This window comes from Penaeus vannamei, chromosome 38 (assembly GCF_042767895.1).
Source record: "Penaeus vannamei isolate JL-2024 chromosome 38, ASM4276789v1, whole genome shotgun sequence".
Lineage (NCBI taxonomy): Eukaryota > Metazoa > Arthropoda > Malacostraca > Decapoda > Penaeidae > Penaeus > Penaeus vannamei.
In genome coordinates, this window is record NC_091586.1 from 10,780,093 (window position 1) to 10,783,987 (window position 3,895).

The 3,895-nt window shown below is 37.3% G+C and overlaps 1 protein-coding gene across 1 annotated transcript in view; it reads right to left on the reverse strand.

Moving 5' to 3' along the window:
• Positions 1–3,711, reverse strand: part of LOC113805092 (translation initiation factor IF-2) — a gene marked incomplete at its 5' end in the record, with an annotated part of 4,527 nt that extends 816 nt beyond the window's left edge. The window contains 6 exon segments of the mRNA XM_070116070.1: positions 1–175; positions 339–494; positions 611–721; positions 1,788–2,087; positions 2,404–2,614; positions 3,623–3,711. The exon segment at positions 1–175 is cut by the window's left edge and continues 816 nt beyond it. Of these exon segments, the coding sequence (XP_069972171.1) occupies positions 50–175; positions 339–494; positions 611–721; positions 1,788–2,087; positions 2,404–2,614; positions 3,623–3,711 (993 nt within the window).
• Positions 3,712–3,895: the final 184 nt, after the last annotated feature.

Sequence of the window (3,895 nt, forward strand, 5' to 3'; positions counted from 1 at the left end):
AAAAATTCAGTCACAGACATCATAACCCACCACTGTGCAAATCAACAGTTCACTCTTCTTCACTGGAGCCAGAAGAGGAGGAAGACCCATGATGGAAGCCTTGGTGCATCATGTAACCTCCTCCAGCAAGGGCTCCCAAGCCAGCTAGTGGCACACCATATTTCATGGCTTTGCTCTGATAAACAAAGAGAAAACAGAGCATTACAATAAAATCTAAATTCCTCATTGTGCATTATGAAAATTAAATACACCCTGCATACGATAATTTGACAAATATCCATTAATAACTTTTCTTCATATTCTATTTACAAGGAGTAAGTCAATCTAGATATACATACTGGCTTTGAGAGCATTTTGGCTCCTGCAAGAGCTCCTCCAACACCCAAGGCTTTGTTCAGAATTCCCCCACCATGGGAACCCCCATGGCCAGGGTATCCTCCACCTGGGTATCCTCCACCTGGGTATCCACCACCTGGGTATCCTCCTTTCGATTTCTGAAATTATGGTTTCTCTCTTAAAGGGCAATCAGCTTATGAAAATTCATAACATGAAGAGGCATTATTTTTATATACCATAAGCTGCAGTTACCTAGAAATGCATACAAACTCACCCCAAGTAGATGTTTTGCTCCTAGGGCACCTGCAAGGGCTGTCCCTGCACCTGCTGCCATACCCAATAATCCTTTGCCACCACTGCCTCCTGAGCCATGTTGTTGGGGTGGCTGAGGGTAGGAAGGTTTGGCACATTATAATCAGATGTCCTTAAAAATTTGTTAACATCAACATCTGGCTACATCAAAATGTGTAACAAAAACAGTAATGTATAATTACCTGAAGTGTGGACTATATAATGCCTGAGTATTCTCTATCAAGCTTATTTCATCTTTTATATAACAAAGATGTAACAACATTTAGTCTATGAAGCACTAAGACTAACTTTTTTTATTCTTAAAGGTTACACTTGTTCACAATTAAGTTACACTATCACACAAAATTTCAGAGGCAAAGTAAAGGCATCCCCCCCCCAAAAAAAAAAAAAAAAAAAAAAAAAAAATGCATAAAAAACTATACAACTAATCCATAAAATAACCCCAATTCCAGCTTTGCCACTGGCGGTCATTAATTTGGACAATAATGCTGCAATCTCGGCACTTGCATCTGCACTTCAAATTATTGTGTACTGGGAAGGTAGCAACTGATTTTGAGAAATGTAAAGGAAACCAGCTGTCAAAATTATCTGAATAGTCAAAAATAATGGGATCAATGATAAACACCTATTATAACTAGTAGTATTGCTGCTGCTACCTGTATACAACATCTGGCAATTCAGTTATTGATGACAATGCTTTTTTAACCATTTCACAAAATTGGATACACTGTTGACCCTCAGACATATCTGGCTTACAAATATAATAAATAAAGCTGATATTCAATGCTATTACATGCTCCACTACCAAGGTGGGTTGCATATCAGCTTGCAGTATATTTTTGGCATGGGCTGAATGCCAGAACACTGTGAATGGGTTACTCAAAGCAGTCATATTACCACTTACATTTCTGCAGGCATTACTATTTTTTATATTGTTTAGCTTCAGAAAATTAATTCTCTAGATTATATAATTCATACTATAATTTGTTGATCTATTCTCTAACCTTTCATAAGAGAAATCTAAAGACTGGCTAAAGTGCATTTGCAAGACAAAAGTTATCATCTCACTCTCATCTGCTTAAGAGGAAAAAGCAATTACTGTTTGTAAGTTTTCATCCTTCTTCTGTTGAATGACTCACATAATATTGTCCAGGAGGTGCTGCTTGCTGCTGATAGGGCTGATTTGGATACATTGGAGGAGCATAGCCAGGACCTCCTGAGTAAGGCGGAGGTGGCCCATAGTTAGGCTGTGGAGGATAAGGACCACCAACACCAGGAGCACCATAAGAAGGCTGCACAGGAGGTGGAGGAGCTGAGTCTTCAATCCAGACACAGGCAAGAGTGATATCTTGGCTTGAGGAGGCAACATTGATGTAATTCATTGTAGCCGGGTTGGTCCGATGACTGAATTCAGCAAAATGCTGCTGATTCAAGGCAATCTGAAATAGGTATATGTGTAATATACAATTTAATCCTTTTTGGATTCCTCTTCATGCAATCACATCATATGAAGTTATGCAAACAACTTTGTTCTTAAATTACCTGCAGCTCTTAAGTTTAACAAAAGTGATAAGTAATCCTTGTGCCAGCCAGTGACTTCTCATCGGACTTTACAAATTCATTACATTTGAAGATAGACCAAATTCCAAGAATCATAAATTAATGTGTAATAGCACAAAAAAGCTATTACCTTAAACCTCTACTCACATCATCAAAACCTTAGCTCCCAAGTCTTTAGCCTCTCCTGTGTCTTACCTTGAAACACATTGGATCACAAAGGATGGTCATTTCAAAGTTCTGTCCCTGTGCAAAAGCAGCTGAGCCTGAAGCTTCTTCCACACCCCAACCAGCTGCTCGTGTGAAAGCATTTCTTCCTATTACACCTTCTAGCAAACGGCCATATAGGCAGAGACCAATTTCATCGGCTGGATCACCACTGGGCCCCGATTGGAACTTCACAACTAAACTGAAATATCATACAGATAAATCAAGGTTATATACCAAGTCAATTTGTTTTCAATCATTTGAGTACACTCAAATCTAGAGCAGCCAACTCAGTTTGTAAATCCCGAGCACTGCAGAAAGTTGTGGTAACACTGGACAAGATCTACTACTTCATTAGCTGACTGCTAACTGGTGGGGCAGTCAATTTGTTTACACTGGTGTAACCACACACGCACACACACAGACACGCACACAGCTTATTGCTTCATAGTTTTTCCCCCTTTTTTAGGTGTCAGTGTGTTCAAGTGGCTTAGTATTCGTATTTTTTTATAACCATGTTGTCTGGAGAAAGAGCAGAAAAGCAGAAAAGGGTGAATTTAACAGTAAAATAAAAGCTTGGGTTGTTAAGAAAGAAAGTAGTGTATCTGAGTAGCAAGTGCATGAGGAATAAAGCATAAAAAAAAGTGTTTCAGTTAAACGAGTATTCTATGCTGTCAAATTGGATGGTGTGCTTCATTATTGCTCTTTCTTTCATAATCTAATTGTTGATATTATCCTCTAGACTTAATGGCGGTGGTAAGTAGACACAATTAGTAGTATCGGAACAATGTACCTCCCCTTCATTGTCTATTGAAAAAAGGTTTGAGTACATATCCTTGCCAAGAAGCTGAAGCAAATGTGAATTTGTGGAATTCTAAGTATTGTATACATGGAAAATCAATATTTATGAACTGAAATCATTATTATTATCATCATTACTAATGATGATAATAATAATAATAGTAATAATAATAACTATAGCATCATTAATAGTGTTTAAAGATAATGATAATAAAAACATTATAAAAAAACTATTCCCACTATACCTATTTATAGTAACAACACCAGCAGTATGAGTAGTAAAAACAATGACAATAAATATTACAGTCATAGTAGTACTTCTTCTACTGCCTTGTAATGAAGATGATGATAATTAAAATATAAAAGTGATAAAATTAAGAAAGACTGAAATGATAAAAAACACTCTTACCTTGTAGCAGTGGGCTTAAATGTACCTGTGACATGCGCAATCCGTCCAGGAGTAAACCCTCCAGCGATGGGCATTAAGTAGGGTTCCCCCTGTTGGTGTGAAAAGTACCTTAGTCTCATAAAAGAAAGCAAAGAGACACTGCTTACAATTACTTCTGCTTTAACAAGCATAGTTACAGTATCAATAACAAAAAGAAGCAGTGACTAAATTTTGGCAAGTGATGGGAAAATATCAATCCTCTTTCTCAAAACTATTAACAAAATTTTTTTATCA